At 34.9% G+C, this 16,189-nt stretch overlaps 1 protein-coding gene and 1 pseudogene across 1 annotated transcript; one reads left to right on the top strand and one right to left on the bottom strand.

Annotated features, from left to right (window-relative positions):
* Positions 1-1,070: 1,070 nt before the first annotated feature.
* LOC109193901 lies at positions 1,071-3,689 on the bottom strand. The gene has a single exon (XM_019344729.1). It carries the CDS (start codon positions 3,687-3,689, stop codon positions 1,071-1,073), a length of 2,619 nt encoding a protein of 872 aa, XP_019200274.1.
* A 5,307-nt stretch (positions 3,690-8,996) lies between these two features.
* On the top strand, positions 8,997-14,209 carry LOC109193849 (annotated as a pseudogene).
* Positions 14,210-16,189: the final 1,980 nt, after the last annotated feature.

Raw genomic sequence — 16,189 nt, 5'->3', positions numbered from 1 at the left:
GGTCTTTAATCTTGAAAGCCTTGTCTAGAAAGAGTTTTAACTCATCAATCAGGTGAGGGTGTGTGCCTGCAACAAGAATATCATCCACATAGACTAAGAGAACAGTAAATGAGTTCCCTGATGCCTTAGTGAACAATGAGGAGTCAGCTGTGGACTGTTGGAAATCATTATCAAGTAATGCCTTTGTCAATTTTGCATTCCATTGCCTGCTAGCCTGTTTTAGGTCATAGAGAGATCTCATTAGTCTGCAAACTTGTTTAGGATTCTCACTTTGAAAACCTGGGGGTAAAGTCATATAAACTTCTTCTTCCAAATCACCATGTAGGAATGCATGATTGATGTCTAATTGCTGAATATCCCAACCTCTTACAATAGCCACTGCCAGAAAAGTCCTGATGGTAGTCATCCTAGCTACAGGAGAAAAAGTCTCAACATAATCCACCCCTAGCTGCTGAGTATAACCCTTAGCAACAAGCTTTGCCTTATGCCTTTCTATGGACCCATCAGCCTTGTGTTTGATCCTATAGACCCACCTACATCCAATGGGAGATTTTCCTTTTGGGAGTTCTGTTAGTATCCAAGTCTTGTTCTCAACAAGTGCTTGTATTTCAGATTGCATGGCCTTTCTCCAAGACTCATGTTGCACTGCTTCATTATAGGATTGTGGCTTATGCTCAACAGAAATGGAGGATGCACAGAGCCTTTGAGATGGAGACAAATGCTCATAAGATATGAATTTTGTAACGGAGTGTGGAGAAGTTTTAACCTGCATGTCATTGCTGACCATTGAGTGGCAGTAATAGTCCAGCAACTTTGTGGGAATACTTTTAGGCCTTTCTGATATTCTCAATGATGGTTGAGCATTATTTACTTCATACCTGTCTGATTCTGATGTCATATCATCATCTGTTCTATGAACAGGTTCACAAGTTGATTCATAGTTTTGAGGTGAACTGCTTTCTTCTAAAACTGCATCATGTACTGCGTTATGTGTGAGATTGCCTTCAGGTACCTCAGGTATCCAATTCACTCAATGTCCCTGGTCCAGAGATTCTTGTATCATTTATATCCTAGAACAAAAGGGGAGAAGGATCAAGTTCCTCAGCTTCAAGTGGTTCTGAGCTGATCTGTGCAACATCTTCTTTGAAGGGGAAGTTCTGTTCATAGAAATGGACATCCCTAGAGACAAAGAAATCCCTGTCAATGATATCATACAATAGATAACCTTTCACATTGGCAGGGATTCCTAAAAAAACGCACTTTCTGGCTCTTTGTTGCATTTTGTTCCTTCCTTGTGCAATAGTGGCACCATAACATAAACAACCAAAAGTTCTGAATTGATCATATATCACCTGCTTGCCAAACAGTATTCCAAAAGGGGTATTACCATCCAAAATAGGAGAAGGGAGTTTGTTAATGGTATAACAAGCATGTAAGACACAATGTCCCCAAAACTCCATAGGCAAACCAGATTGGAATCTAAGAGCTCTGGCTACATTTAGAAGATGTTGATGTTTCCTTTCTGCAATCCCATTCTGTTGAGGTGTATATACACATGACTTTTGATGTATAATTCCCTTCTCATTAGAAAAATTAGACATGAGAAATTCAGTCCCATTATCTGTTCTTACAGTCTTAATGCTTGCAGAGAATTGAGTGTGGACATACTGACAGAAATTCTGAAATAGCAACTTGACTTCTAATTTATTTTTCATTAGATGCAACCAAGTAAACCTACTATGGTCATCAACAATAGTTAAGAAGTAGTATTCTCCCTTTAAGGAAGCAATAGCAAAGGGGCCCCAAACATCCATGTGAGCTAAATAAAAACATCTTTCAGCTCTAGAAAAACTGACAGGAAATGTTGATTTCTTGTGTTTGGCAAAATGACATACATCACAAGGAAAATCAGAAGGCTTAACAGAATATCCATGCTTTATTCCTTTCAAAAGATGTATCTTATTTATGGGATAATGCCCTAGTCTATTATGCCATTGCATTAAGGACAACCTATTACACTGAGCATCACAAGTTTCATCAGCATAATGTTTCTTTCCTCTGACAGGTGGTTCTGTAACCAGGTATAGTCCATCTTTCTCCTTAGCAAAACCAACCACTGTCCCATGAGGACCCTGGACATTGCATGAATCACCATTCATAATAATTTTGCAAGACATCTGTTTAGCCAACTTGTTAACAGATATAATATTGAATGAAAAAGCAGGAATATATAAGACATCTCTTAATAGCAGGTTTTTATCCAGTCTGACTTCCCCTATGTGAGTTACTTTAGCTGTTTCTCCATTAGGCAATCTCACAAACACTCCATGTATGGTTTGATGTCTTTCAAAAAACTCTAGGGAACAGGTAATATGGTCTGTTGCCCCTGAATCCAATATCCAAACAGATGGTGAAGTCAAAACATTGTTAACATGCAGATTGGAAATATAACTACCTTCACTGGAGTTCTCAGAGGTTTTCCTGAATGCAGGCTTTATTCCAGAGCTGCTCACTGTCACAGCAGCATTAGAGGATGCTTGGGATGCTTGATTTCCTTGACTTTGTCCTTGCAACAAGGACAACAACCTTTGAAGTTGATCAGCTGATATCCCTATATCACCAACTTGGTTTATAGAAGGACTCACAGCCTGTTGAACTTCCTGAACCTGTCTGTTTTTAGATTTGTAACCATGCACCCAACCAGGGGGATAACCATGCTTCTTATAACATTTTTCAATGGTATGGCCAATCATCCCACAGTATGTGCATTTAGGAACATTCTTCCCCCCATTACCATTGAATTTCTTCTTTGTATTAGAAGCTGAAACTGCCACACTACTATGTTCATCTGTAGGTTGGTTTTGACTATTCTGAATAACATTGGACTGAACTAGGTCACTGCTTCTCTGACTAATGGAACCATTGATTTTTCTCTCCATTTTCAAGGTCATATTAAGAACCTTTTCCATCTCTGGAATAGGATCCATCACAAGCACATTGGACTTAACAGATTCATAATCATCACTGAGTCCTTCCAAGAACCTAATTACTTGATCATCAACTCTTTCTTTTTGTATCTTGCTTAGGAGAGTACAGGAACACCTAGGAAGACACTCACACAGTGTTATAGGTCTCATAGCATTCATTCTCTCCCATAACGCATGACTCTTAGTAAAATACTCATTAATGGTCATGTTACCTTGCACATTCCGGAAGATCTCATTCTGTAGCTCTGCAATCCTATGCGGATCTGCCTGTGAGTATCTCTTCTCGAGGATCTTCCAAATGTCTGCTGCTAACTCATAATAGAGAACACTTTCGGCGATTGTTGAATTGAGAGATTTCAAGAGCCACGAACACACAACATTGTTACATCTCTTCCATACTCCAAACTTTGGATCATTTTCAACTGCTTTAGGGATAGATCCACTGGCAAATCCGAACTTGTTTTTCACTTCTAGAGCCATCTTCATTGATCTACTCCACGAAGCATAATTGTGCTCGGATAAGGCCGGTGAAACTAACACTAGATTCGGATTTTCAGTGATATGTAGGTATAGCGGATCATCAAATTCATCATTCCGCTGGATCTGATTCTGATTTGCCGTCTGTCCGGCAGAGCTTCCTTCGCCGGCGGCTTGATTGTTCATTGTGACTGCAGCAGCGTATGTATGCCGCTCTGATACCATGATAGAATGCTTAGAGCTTGATAGGCTGTTTTAGTGAGGGAATTGAAAGGGGGAAAAGTTGTTTATTCATTATTGAAGCAAGTAGAAGAAGAAGAAGTTACAGAGAGAGATAGGAAGCAGCAGCATCATTATATATGCTGGCAGCCATGTAACAGAATTAACAGAATGAAAGGAAAAGGAAATTACAAAAAAGCCCTTAAAGGCTAGGCTAATATGTTGAACAGAAAACCAGTTAAGCAACAAACCAGTTAAGCAACAAGTAACAAACTTATTATTTTGACAGAGTATAAAATATAAATTTGTGAAAACCTTTTAAGTTGTGTGAAATACAGAAATGGGCTTCAATCCATAACCATTAAACCGTCCATAGAATTCTGTCTTATCAATGGGTAATGACTAACTTTATATTATGTGTTATGCATGGTTGCAGTAGGCGCTAGTCGGGCGCCTGGGCAGCACCTAGGCGGAATCTAGGCGGCGTTAGTCGGGCGCAAAAAAAACAGTGATAGACTTGCAGTTTGACAATTTTAATGAGGCTGATTTCAACACTCAATCAAATAACACATCCAAATAAATGGAATAATGATAATTCATAAGTCATAACATCAAAACAATATTAAAATTTAAAAATACTCAAATATGAATACTCAAATACTTCAATCATCAAAAAATTCAAAGTATCAAACTAATCTATATATATATATATATATATATATATATATATATATATATATATATATATATATATATATAATGAAAAAATATTAGCAAGGCCGAGCTGATCGGGTTAACTCGATCAAAATGGACGAGTTAGTTTGGCTAAGTTAGACGCTAGGCAGTCAAGTCGGCCGAGTTAGGCGCTAGGCGGACGCCTAGGCGGCCGGTCGCCTAGGGGGGAATTCTCCACGGTCTAGGGGCGCCTAGCGCCTAGGCGGGCACCTAGACCGATTTTTGCAACAGTGGTGTTATGTACTTATGAGGTCTACAAATTAAATAATACAATACACTCAATAATAATCCATTAATTAACTTATTTATTATATATATTCATCACAATCGCTAAATATTAAAGATTATATTTAAACCAATTCTTTAGTTTCAAGTATTTTACTATAAGAAGATGCATGTTATTTAACTTATGACGCGGTGTCGTATTTATTAATTATTAATTTATAATTTTTAAGTTTAGCTAGTACACATTCATTTAACCATTTTAACATTCCACTTCACCTTATATTATACACATGTTATTTATACATAAGTAACTTTCAGTCTTCCAATTTATAAGTTTGGTATTCTAATATATTGGGTCAAATGCACAAGCTAATTAATCCGATAAGTGACCGTGGGTTTGAAGATGACAAGTTGGGCTAGACTTGGAACAGATTCTTCTTCCCCAAAAGGTTAAATCCCTAATAGCTCAGTAGACGAGGTCGGTGCACACAAGAGATCTGTCCAAAGAGGTTAAATGCTGATGCGCATAAGGGATCTACCCACTTTAAACATAATCTTCACACTGTCACTGTCGATATTTGAATTGATCTTTCTTCAATTTCCAAATATAATACTACCTACTGAACCAATAAGCTAAGCCCGTGTGGACTCCTCTATCATATTCTAGCAGTAGTAATCACACTCATAACAATCTATTGCTTTATTTGCAACTTCTTCCTCATATTTCAAGCTAATTTTTTTTTTTTTGAAAAATATTTCAAGCTAATTAATTTGATACTCATCACCATCACGCTGCCGGCCCGGCCTTGATATATTTTACTTGCTACAAATTTCTAATTAAAATGTTATTCCAAATTTCTTTACTTCAAATCTTATAATACATTCATGCATGCATTCGGTACTTAAATATTCAAAAGTATTTATTTAGTACACATTCATTTAACCATGTTAACATTCCACATTTCCACTCAACTACCTCATACTATACACATGTTATTTATTCACAGGTAGCTTTCATCTAGTAGCTTTCACTTTTAATTTATAAATTTAGATAATCTTATAAGGCAGACAGATTAGGTTAGGCTTGACGAGTAAAGTAGACTTCATGAAAGGCAAGTCGAGACCTAATAGATCAAGAAAATCAGCTAGGTTAAAAGGGACGGTGGATAACGATGATTGTCCAAGTTTTAATTTGTTAAAGCAAAGTTTTGGTTAGAATTATAGTTGTATGCCCAAATTAGTTAGGAAGAGAGATATAGGACATCATGCCCTAATATTTGCAATCTATAACTTTATTTGCAACTTCTTCATCATATATCAACCTAATATATATTTACATACCATCATTATTGCATGCCCTAATATATTTTTTTGTCCTCCAAGGGTAAGGATGGCAAAGCACTACTCTAGTCTCTAAGGCTTGAATAATCCAGCCAAGATATCTGGTTAAATTGGAAGAAACTCGTGTCATCTCATTCACGTACACCTATGAATAATGTCACGTTTCGATAACATGCATGATATTGAACTCGACCCTTCAAACCTTCGTTCAACAAAACTATTATTCATTTCCCCCCTTTTTTTTACTTGCTGAAATCTTATACACATTCATTTAATACTCAAAGAATTCAAAAGTAAGCACTCGTCATTTAGCACACATTCATTTAACCATGCCATTTGAACATGCCAATCAATCAACCACCTTATATTACACACATGTTATTACTTACAAATTACATGCATGTAGCTTTCGTCTAGAACTTAATTAGTATGAATTCATCAATGTTACAGTAAAGATTCATTGTAGCTATCATCATCTTACATATTACTATCATAGAAAGTAAAATATTGTCAACATGACCACATTCATGCAATATTAATAGGGAACTAGGTACAATGTTTGGTACACAACATTCATGGGCAGATTGGATGGCAATAGATAATATTGATAATTATATATTAAATATTATTTAATATTGTATAATTGTTCCTCCATATTTTGTAACATAGACTTTTACAAGTCTCAATTGGGGGAACATGTGTTGAAACTCAAAGCCAATATTTGTCACTGGTCTGGGGGTATTGTACATGATAGCTTGGCGTGTTGTACTGTCGCAGTCTTCTAGCTTCTAGGGATAATATAATTAAAGTGATAAACTATTCAATAAATAAATAAAAAGTTTGAAAATTCAAAACTTTTGTGCAAATATTCCTGCAGTTGCCCATATCTTTTTTTTAAAGTTTTTAGACGGAAATCTGCCGTTACTATCGAGAATGTACATTGAAAGAATTTACTTTGTGACCTTAACTGGTAAAGAATCACAATAAGGTAAACTAGTTTAGGGTGTTCGTAGCTAGCTTACTGACTCAAACCAAGAATGTTAATAAGCCGCTCTCATTAAAATTCGAACGTAGAACATTGTGGTCGTTACTAAGCCAACAGTTTGACCAACTCGGCTAAGGTTGCCCCTAATCGTCCGGATCCATATCTTTGATTTACGAGAAAGTGTGCAATTATTATCCGAATATGAGCTCTAAGTGAAGCTTGTCTTGTGACCCAAGCCGGCAAAAGATCACAATGGTATAAAACAGTCTAAGTTGCTTATAACTGATCAATTGACTCATACTGAGAAGACCAATAGGTAGCTCACATGCAGGAGAACTTTTGTGCAAAATTATTCAAAAAATAAATAAGTTGAAGTTTGAAAATTCAATACTTGTGTGCAAATATTCCTGCAGTTGCCCATATCTGTAGTGTACAAATTACGGCTAAATTATTGGGGAAATGCCCATGAACGTGACAAAAATGGAATACAAGATTATTGTGGGGGCCACAGAAGTTTCCATGAATGGGAAGCAAAATGTTCTTCCATACAAAAAATTGAAACCACAGAAAATAAAGTTATAGTGGTAATAATAAATTTTTACAAGTCATGAGTCATGATTGTTTAGAGAGTGTTACTCTCGTTATTTGAATTGATTGCGTATAATTTTATTTTATTTTTTTGAATAAAAAATATATTATCTAAGTAAATATGATTAATCAAGAGTCCAAGACATTAAAAAATAAGAGTAAAATGAGAATATGTATGCCACAAGCTTATTATTGAACCTTCTTTTAACCATAAAACCAATATTATCGTCCCTTTAACTTGTAGTTATTAATTACTCGTGATATTTTGTGAAAATATTATACTTATTACATGAGTTCTATTAATTGTATAGAAAAAAATATATAATCTCAATAACTAATGACCAATCAAAACATCACAGTAAAAATATGGGTAGTAAGTACAATGTATACCCAACAATCTTCTAAACTTGTTATTGTTGGAAAACCATTCAAAAAGAAATTTTTTTGAGATTCTTTTTGTCCCACATTGATTTTACAACTAGTCTTTAATTTTCTTCCTTTATAATATTCTACCTTGAAGAAGCCGGAGAACCCCATACACGGCATCGCTTGGTTCAATTCCCCTCTCTTTTCCTCTCCACAATATTTAAAAGGGCTTAGAAAGGTAGAATATATGTTATAAAGGAGGAAAAGACTAGTTGTAAAATCAATGTTAGACAAAAGGCCTCTCAAGAAGCCTTCTTTTTGAATGGTTTTTTGATAGTTATTAGATTTTTTTTTTTTTTTTTGTGACGAAGGAAATTCACATTTATTATTATTCAAGTGTATGTATTATGTAAACTTTGATCCTAAGTTTATATATATTATAGTGATAATGGATTGATGGAGATTGAAATCGGAGAATTTTGATTAACATGAATTCATGTTGGTTCATTCGAGTTGATCAATGAATGATAACATCATATGGAGTTGTATAGCTAGTGACTTAACAATTCATTATTTGTTCCCTATAAATATGATATATTAATCGAGCAAAAATATAATATATATTTTAATGAACAAATATCCACCCAATAAGTGAGTAGCAAGGTGGACAACAGCCAAGTAAAACGGGCCCGATACATGAGAAATGTTCAACCGACAGGATCCTAAACATTTCCGAAACAGAAAATATATAATATATAATTACCATTAATGTTAATTTTACTGCTAAAAATACGTTATAAATTTCCCTAAACCCAAAGAAAGTAAAAAAAAAAAAAAAAAAAATCAATGGTCCCAAAAAAGGGTTTGTTTTCAATGGGGCTGAGTCTTCTGGTGGACTCAAGAAAATATTGTGTAAAGGGAAGTGGACCATGACTTAGTCATACCTTCTTATGCTTCTTCCATGAAAATATAAGTATTTGTCCCGCTCATATTCAAAGTATATGCAATTACTTTGACAATAAAAATAAAAATAAAAATAGAATTTAGAATTTAAAAGAATGCCAAGATATTTCCGAGAAATCCCCAAAAACCCTTTTTCTTTTTCCTTGTAATTTACTTTGAGTGACCTCCATTATCGATCATTATAGGTTTTGTTGTTATATATATAAGTATATGAATATGATGATGATGAACCCAGTATCCCAGCTAAACCCGGGATATTGATCTGTCCGGGATAAGAACAGAACATGGATAACGATAATACTACTACGAGGTTAATCCAACATGGGATTAATCTAGCAAAGGAGCTGGAAGCCAATCTTCATACCCTAGCCAGCCAGCCGCCGGAAGCCGTTTCTGCAAGCTGCGACGAGATCATTAGGGTTTTTACTAGCGCGAGGGAGACGATAGGGCGGGCGCCGCCGCCACCGTCGCCGGCGCCGTCGAGTTTGCAGCCGTATAGCCTGGCCATGATCCAGGAGGCGCCGCCGCCGCAGCAGCAGAGCGGTGGTCAAGCACTTGACTTGTTTCATCAGGTGGCGGGCGGCGAGCAGGCGGCGGGGAGCGGAGGCGAGGTGGCGGAGCCGCCGAGCAGAGGGCTCGGCGCCGGGGCTTCTTCTTCGCAGACCCAACGGAGAAGGTGACTGTGAAACTTAATTCTTTTATCCATTCGTTCCCATTTCTATTTTTTAAGGTTTCTTTGAACTTTCCTAGGATTTAGGTTAACTACTAATTACTTTAATTATTTTAATAACACAGATAGTGTGAAATGTGTGAGCCTCAAATCTTACTAGGAAATGTGAAACTAGAAATTTAGGCTTTTCATTAATTCAACAATATTGTTCTTAAACAAAAAAATTCTAGTCATTTCATGTGTGCTACACACACCTTAATTAAAAGGTTACTACTTTTTTGTACAAATTTAAATAATTTCATTTAAGAAGTTTACAGCGAAATCAGTTAATTTGAAAGGAATTCATAAATATACAAACTTTTCTCATTAACACTTTAATTAAGTAATTCAAGCTAAGATTGTATATATATACATACAAAAGTACAAAACTTCATATGTGTGTACTATGTTTTGTGAATATTTCAAGATCAAGAGGGTAAACACTTTTACAATAACTACGATAGTTTCATTATTATGATATATCAATAAAGATTCGAAAGAGATGACTTATATGTATGTGTGTGTAAATTGTTAGATTGACTTTAAACAAATGTCGATACCCCTTACTTTAATTTGTTGAAATTTACAATGTACAGTACTAATTTACTATATCGAACAAATCATATACTAAAACTCTCAATAATAAATCAGCAGATGTTATATTAGCAATGTCTTTTTTCTGTTAGGAAAGTTTGAAGCATTCAAGTTAGGGTAAAGATCTTTGAGTTTGACTTCACAAGGATAAGGACAATGAAACTTAGGCTCACTACAAATGACCGAATCAATGTTCCTTAATTAAGTACCAAAATGTTGTGCACTTTGATGATGAGATCCTGACCTTTTTCCTTACGTTTTCATCATATATGATAAGTCCAAATCTTAGTATCTTCGATGGCTTAGTTAGTTTTTTTTTTTGAAAATCGATGGCTTAGTTAGTTAATTATATTATAATAATATATCAATGTCTAGTTTGAGTGATGTGTTATTGTTTATTGGTTTATAATTCTAAATAATCATGATTCAAAAGACGAATGTTTTATTATTATATTATAAATAATAATAATATCAATAAAATACAAATTCCTCACTTCTTTCTCTCATTCAAAACCGTGCATGAGACTTTCATCTCACACGGCTCCTAAGTGATAAAAGAAAGAAGATGGGTTCTTCTTTCTTTTTTGATTACCTTCCTCGCGTATGTATAAGACCGAATCCATTCGATTTCTAAAAAGGATTACTAATCCTGAACTTTTCGAGGAATCCTTCATCAGTGGTTGTGAATGACTGATTTTTTCAATCTTTTCGACCTTGGTTCCGTAGGAGCAAGTCAGAAAGATTGAGAAATAGAACCATCTGATTTCATTCGTTCTCAATAGCCACGAGATGATCATCTTAGGGTGATCCTTTTGTCGACGGATGCTCTTATTACACTCGTAGTCTCTGAAGGATGAGAACCAACTATGTAGCATCTACTATGTAGTCTATGATGCAGATAGTAATATTGAATATAGGTCCATAATTAGGTGATAACCAACCTTAACTTGTGAACTACGAACTTATGAAGAATCGCACCGCACCTGGATACGATTGCACTGCAAGGTCCTCCAGACATGTCTAAGAGTTGTAACAGTGCAATTATGTATTAAGTGCAATGCAATCATTTACTAGTTCGAATTTGCATGTTAAGGTTGATTCTCATTTCTCACCACCTGATTAGAAATCACTGAATATAACTATATATGTATAGTATTTTCAGTTTTTATTTTGTTGTTGTATTAGGTATCATCAATGTTGATATTCATTGTGCCCGCTGATATAATTAGGTATATCATGTATAATTACACATAGTAGTATTATTATTATTGTAGAAAAATATCAAAAAAACAAAAATTAATGTGAACCTAAAATCTTTGGAAAATCACGATATTGGACTGATAGGTATTGATCATAACATAAAGTTTGACGGGTCGAAACGTTAAATCACAATTATATTATATTTCGTTCCAATGTTTACGACGTGGGAACATAAAGCTGCATGTGTATGACTGCAATACATAGTATTTTATTTTATTTTTGCGTTCTCATTTTGATTCCGACAGAAACCCCATTTCGATAAAATTATTGTTCTTCGATTCCTTTTCACTTTTTTTTTTTTTTTTTTTTTTTTTTTTGGAAAGGGATTCGTTTTCACTTTTTAAATATTATGTTGTATATTCCATTTGGTGGTTGGGACTTTTTTGTGCATCTACATTCTATGTTCATTTCCTGTGACTTCTTGAAAATGAATGCTTCCCAGAATTGTAGGACAACTTGCATATAAGAACAACCCACATAATTTTAAATTGCCCTCAACACGGCAACACTTTTTGGATTTGATAGTGACACATGTGTGTGAGTGTCGAAAGACGCTATTATATTTTGTACTAATTACAATCATATATATTATCTGGGTACAGTTATATTGGGTATTGTTTGTATTTGTTACTATAGTACCTAATACAATTAAACATATCAGACCATGCATGATCATGCTTAGTAGTTAACACAAAACTCGACTCAACTAGACATTGTGACCATACATAGTACAAAAACCATTGAATTTGAAGATTTTGAATTTTTTCTTTATTATAGGGACAGCCTTATTCGAGTTGGTCGGGTTGTTGGTTTGATAACCATAAAGTTCTAAGTTTCATTATGATCTTTTATTATTGACTAAGGTCATGAGACGTTTTTAATTCAGAACATACATTTTATTTAAGTAGCGATAGTAAGTTTTTTGGTAAATCAAATAATCTTTATTATTGAATTGATCTTAGCTAATAATGATGGCATCATATATATGTGGTTTTTGAGTGGTAGGAGGGAAGAGACAGACAGAACTACTGTATATGTACTTGCTCCTCAAATGGGAAATCTTGACATGCCTCCTGAGGATGGCTATACATGGAGGAAATATGGTCAGAAAGACATCCTGGGTTCTAGATTCCCAAGGTAATTTTATCCATGTTACATATTAACATGTTATTCATGTTACATATTAACATGTTGTTAATACTGTAATAAGGTATGTACTCATTCCCTACCTACTCCTTCAATATTATGTTTCTACAGTCATTCACGAATCCGAATATATTTAGAATTATTTAAATCATTTCTGAATCTAATTCACATCTAGTATTACCTTCACCCGTCTCGTCCTAAATCTCATTTAATATGTTCCAAATTACATATGTACTATTAGGTAGCACTACTGGAAATTCTGAAATTTCCGACCACCTGAAAGTTATCTTAAATCAAGTTAATACCAAAAAGTGGTCGGAAATAGCAACAAAGGTTTTTCCGGATACCAAAAGTGGTCGGAACAAGGCTTTTGACTTGATTTAAGATCACTTTTAGGTGATCGGAAATTTCATAATTTCCAGTAGTGATATATCAAATTTTCACTCCCAACTAACTTGCATATATTAATAGGGATTGACAGTATTGAATAACCTGTATTATATATTCTTTGTCACAAGAATATATAATATATACACACAGCTGGTTGTTGATCAGATCAACAGACTAGGACTAGGATATATGACTGGTTCTTGGTATTTCTTATTTTACTAGAAGGAGTCAAATGAAATTCATAACAATATTAATAAATACATTATTGTTTTTTTTTTCAATGAAATTAAGAATGCCTTTGAATTGAAAGTTGAAGTTCAAGCAGTAATCAAACTGGTCCATCCTCGTCCAATCCATTCAATAATCTTGTGTTTTGACCATTGAACAAGTTATCGTTCTTGGACTCCCCCATCTTCATATTTTGACCCTTTTATTATTATTAATTTAATTTATAGTCTCATTTTATTTATTTTTTTACTGAAATTATTGTTCATTTTGGGATAATTTTTTTTTTTTTTTGTGGTTAATTAATTACTCCCAGGGCGTATTACAGATGTACCCATCAAAAGCTGTCAGCTGTCCGGCCAAAAAACAAGTTCAACGTCTTGACAACAATCCACAGATGTTGAAAGTGACGTATAGGTACCACCACACGTGTCACATGTCGGCCACGGCGCCTTCGGCGCCGCCGCCGCCGCCGACAGCTGGGGACGTACTTCAACCGCCAGGAACAACCACCCATCCGCCGCCGCCGGCAGGGGGCGGCGGCTACTGGCTCTCCATGGATATCATGCCTATGACTACATCGGAAGGCGGGCAAATGCAGACTGAATTTGCGGGTACTAGCGGCGGAGCGGCGGCGGGCGGCGGCGGTGCGGGGCCGTCTGGGTCCGGCAGGTATGGGCGGGGGGAGGCGGATTTCGGGGGGCAAGCGGTGGTGGATATGGCGGATGCCATGTTTAACTCCGGGAGTAGCAGTAACAATAGCATGGACTTCATCTTCCATACCACGAATGAAAATTGAGAAATTATTTTATCACAATAATTCTCATTTAATTTTACTGTTTTGACTTTTCTACTTCAGTTTGAGCGTTTTAACGTGCGACGGAAAGTGCGGAACCGGCGAACAGTCAACAGTTTGATCAAACAGAAAAAAAAAAAAAAAAAAAAAAAGTTTTCTTCCTTTCCGGCCAGTTATTCCACACTTTGATACTTTTTGTTTTCTCCGACATTAATTTGTTTTTGATTTCCTGTTGTTGTCCTATATATATTACAATTTGAGAATTTGCACTTTTTTTTTAAAAAAATAATCATTGAGTTTTCACTTTAGAATTGAACTTGTGCTAGTTTTTTTGTACTAATTGATACATATATACAGAGTATCATTCTACTTCTTCGAGATTATTTATTGTTTTAATTTTTTTTAACACTTAGGTTTCCGACTTAGGTCAGAACATGATTCTTTATTTATTGTTGGTTAGAGGATTTAAGGATTAAGTCTAATATCATCCATGCAAAATATACATGGCATTGGTTGCTGTTGCTATACATACATAATATTGAAATTTTGCCTGGTAAGGGGTGGACCCTGATTCTTGTATTTAATTTGATAGTTACGAGATTGATTTTTGTTAATATCTTCTCAGGTTTGTTGGTTCAGTTGCAAAGGGTACCGCACACCCAACCATAATAAAACGCTTACTACTATGCTAAAAGTTATAACTAATAATGAATGAGCATGCTTACATTTAACAATCTCTAGTATCAAACGCTTACCATTACACCAACATCTATATCTACTAAATTTGGTCTTCTAATGAATGAGCAAGCCTTAGATAAAGACAAGCTAAGAGTGGCAGCCCGGAGGCGGATACCCTGATCTCAGATTGTAGGTTTCTCATGAATCAATTCCAGGTGATTAAGCTCAAGCATGTGTTTCGCGAAGGAAATCAATGTGTCGACTTTCTTGTCAATATGGGGCAATATCTAACCTGGGACACCACCATCCTCGAGCAGCTTCCTGAAGATATGAAGACCCTCCTGGACCGGGACATGCATAGCATCTCCTCGGCTAGAATTTCCTAAAATAATATATATATATATATAATGAAATTTGAGTTAATTAGAATTTTAAATCAAATATCAAAGTGGAGATTGTGAACATGTGTGAAAAGGCAAGGAACTAGCTCCAAACCAAACAATATAATGAAGATTAAGGAGCAAAAAAGAATCATTAATTAATTACCCATTAAGGTAGCGATTGAGTTGGACGAGTAAAACAAACCGAGTTATCCTTAATTAATTAAATATCAAATTGGAGTGTGAATGTGTGTGAAAAGGCAGGCTAGGAACTAGCTCCGATCCAAACCAAATAATATAATGATGATTAAGGAGCTGAGCAAAAATAGAATCATTAATTAATTACCCAATAAGGTAGCGATAGATTGAGTTGGACTAGTAAAAGAGACAAACCTATCCTTGATTAAGAAATTGATTGAGGTAAGTGGAACGTAAGAAAGTTATTTAATTAATTGATTCCCATTCCTATAGTTCATGTGACATTATATTATTAATTAGTTATTTAATTACTAGTTGAGTACATTGGATAGGGCACATTCACACCAACACTTTGCACGTACACATGACACATCTAATTAAACTAGTATTGTTTGCCAGCAATTTAAAAATTAAAAGAGTTTAGCATGCTGTTATTAAAATGTGGCGTACAAATATATTATTAATTATAGTATTTTAATATAGAGGTAACCGCTGATCATACCAAGTACAATATTACTAAAAAATTTGAGATTTCTAACCATCGAAAAATAGTCACAAATTTAGAATTAGCAATAATGATAAAAAAAAAAAAATCTAACCACTTTTAGAATTTAGAAAAAGAAATACTCGTAACTATTTCCTACCGTTACAAAAGTGGTAACACCACTCACCGTTAAAGGTTGTTGAAAAATTTTGACAATCACATAACATTTTCTCGATTATATTATCCAACTATCAACGTAGACGGAAATCAGGTTTTATAGTAATAAACCTACCCAAATTTGGTAAATTATTTGCTGCAATACATACAGCTGCAAAACTTGGCTTTACAGCTTCACAAATTTATTTAAAAAATAAAAAATAAAAACAACATCTATCCCTTTCAATTAATTAGAGCACGGCGCTGTGGGACATACGGAGAACGGA

This window comes from Ipomoea nil, unplaced genomic scaffold (assembly GCF_001879475.1).
Source record: "Ipomoea nil cultivar Tokyo-kokei standard unplaced genomic scaffold, Asagao_1.1 scaffold1932, whole genome shotgun sequence".
Lineage (NCBI taxonomy): Eukaryota > Viridiplantae > Streptophyta > Magnoliopsida > Solanales > Convolvulaceae > Ipomoea > Ipomoea nil.
Note: the sequence above shows the minus strand (reverse complement) of the source record. Positions and strands in the feature narration are given on the sequence as shown.

What these genes read in the sequence shown, in the direction of transcription:
- LOC109193901 (XM_019344729.1), bottom strand. Translation starts at nt 3,689, where the DNA reads ATGGTATCAGAGCGGCATACATACGCTGCTGCAGTCACAATGAACAAT.